At 49.4% G+C, this 1,824-nt stretch overlaps 1 protein-coding gene across 1 annotated transcript; it reads right to left on the bottom strand.

The window, feature by feature from the left end:
• Positions 1–355: 355 nt before the first annotated feature.
• On the bottom strand, positions 356–1,319 carry LOC122698180 (neuronatin-like). Its single transcript, XM_043908874.1, has 2 exons — positions 1,298–1,319; positions 356–585 (listed from the first exon to the last, which is right to left on the bottom strand). The coding sequence occupies exons 1-2, from the start codon at positions 1,317–1,319 to the stop codon at positions 356–358; spliced, it is 252 nt and encodes an 83-aa protein (XP_043764809.1).
• Between the last annotated feature and the right edge of the window lie 505 nt (positions 1,320–1,824).

Raw genomic sequence — 1,824 nt, 5'->3', positions numbered from 1 at the left:
GGCCTGCTGGCATGGCCATGGCTGCGGGGCTGGGATGGCGCTGTCCAGACTTGGTCCAGATCTGAATGCGTTGCCTGTGCCCAGATCTCAGGAGCCTGCTCCCCCCGTGCCCCCCTCCTCCCTCTACGCCACCCGCAGTGGGAGGGGTGCAAAGGGGCGGGGAAGCGATCTCGTGTTGTCGTCACTGTCGGTGCTGCTTCTCCGGGGGCCTACCAGCCCCTCACTGACCTTGGCAAGTGCTCCTCTGGCGAGCGGGCACAGGGGACGCCCCATTCCTGCGCGCGCTGGCTCCCGTGCGGGTGGGATGGCACAGGGGCCCTGGGGACACGGCCGCCCAGGGGCGGGGGCGGGGGCCTCAGCTGGGGGCCCGCTGGCGGCGCTCTCCCAGCACGTGCCGTCCGGTTCTCGACACCGTGTATGCCAGCTTCTGCAGGGAGTACCCGAACGCCTGCAGCAGCTCGCGGAAAACGTACCAGCCGATGATGAGCAATTCAGCGGACGCTGCTGCCATGGTTCCGAGGCTGGCGGGTGGGTGGTTGAGAGCGAGTGCTGCCGCTTCCAGGTCCTCTGGCCTCTCGGAGTCCGCTGTTGGGCACGCTCGAGAAGGGTGTTATTATGTTGTTTTTTTCTTTCTGATTTCCTAAGTTGGATGCTCAACTCATTAATATGAAATCTTTATTAATGTGAACTCCTTAATTAATTTAAGAATATGCATGCCCCTCAGAATTGCTTTCGTTGTATTCAAATTTCAAAATGTAATGCTTTGGGGCTTCCCTGGTGGCTCGGTGGTAAAGAATCGGCCTGCCAATGCTGGAGACACTGGTTTGATCCCTGGTCAGGGAGGATCCCACACGCCACCGAGCAACTAAGCTCATGCCCCACAGCTACTGAGCCTGTGCTCTAGAGCCCAGGAACCACAACTATGGGTCCACGCGCCCCAGCTACTGAAGGCCACATGCCCAAGATCCTGTGCCCTGCGACAAGAGAAGCCACCACAGTGAGAAGCCTTCACACTGCAACTAGAGCCCCCACTCACCACAGCTAGAGAAAAGCCCACACAGCAATGAAGACCCAGAACAGTTCAAAATAAAAACAAATTAATTAAAGTATTAAATTTTAAAAAATGCAATGCTTTCATTGTCAGCCAGTTCCTAATTTTGTATTTTTTTCTTTATCCTGTTAAGTATTTGGAGGTAAGATCTTTCTTTTCAAACTTAGTGTTATCTTTTTGTAATGGTTTTCTCATTTCATTTTATTGTAATCATAGAAGATGACCTATACAATATCAGTTCCTCACTCTGTGGGCAGACTTGCTTCATGACCTAGTGTGTAATCAATTGTTATAAAATTTCCCTTATTGTATGAGAAGAATGTCAGTTTTCTGATTGTTTGAACAAGCTTCTCAATTATGTTATTCAATTTTTCTGCATATCTATTAATCTTATAGCTGCTCGATTTAGTCCTGTGGATGAATTGTGAATCCATTCATCTTCAAAACTGTCTCAACTTTTGCTTTATGTCAGGAGTCATCAAACTATGGTAAATGGACCAAATTTGGCCCACTGCTTGTTTTTGTAAATGAAGTTCGAACATTGGAACATGGCCACCTTCTTTTTCTTATATGTTATCTGTGATTGCGTTATCAGTACAGTGGCAGAGATGAGAGGTTGAGATAGAGACTAAATTACCTGCAAAGTCTAAAAGTATTTACTATCTGTCCTTTTATGTTGTTGTCGTTGTTCAGTTGCCAAGTCGTGTCCAACGCTTTGTGACCCCATGTACCGCAGCATGCCAGGCCTTCCTGTCCCTCACCATTTCTCAGAG

This window comes from Cervus elaphus, chromosome 8 (genome assembly GCF_910594005.1).
Source record: "Cervus elaphus chromosome 8, mCerEla1.1, whole genome shotgun sequence".
NCBI lineage: Eukaryota > Metazoa > Chordata > Mammalia > Artiodactyla > Cervidae > Cervus > Cervus elaphus.
Note: the sequence above shows the minus strand (reverse complement) of the source record. Positions and strands in the feature narration are given on the sequence as shown.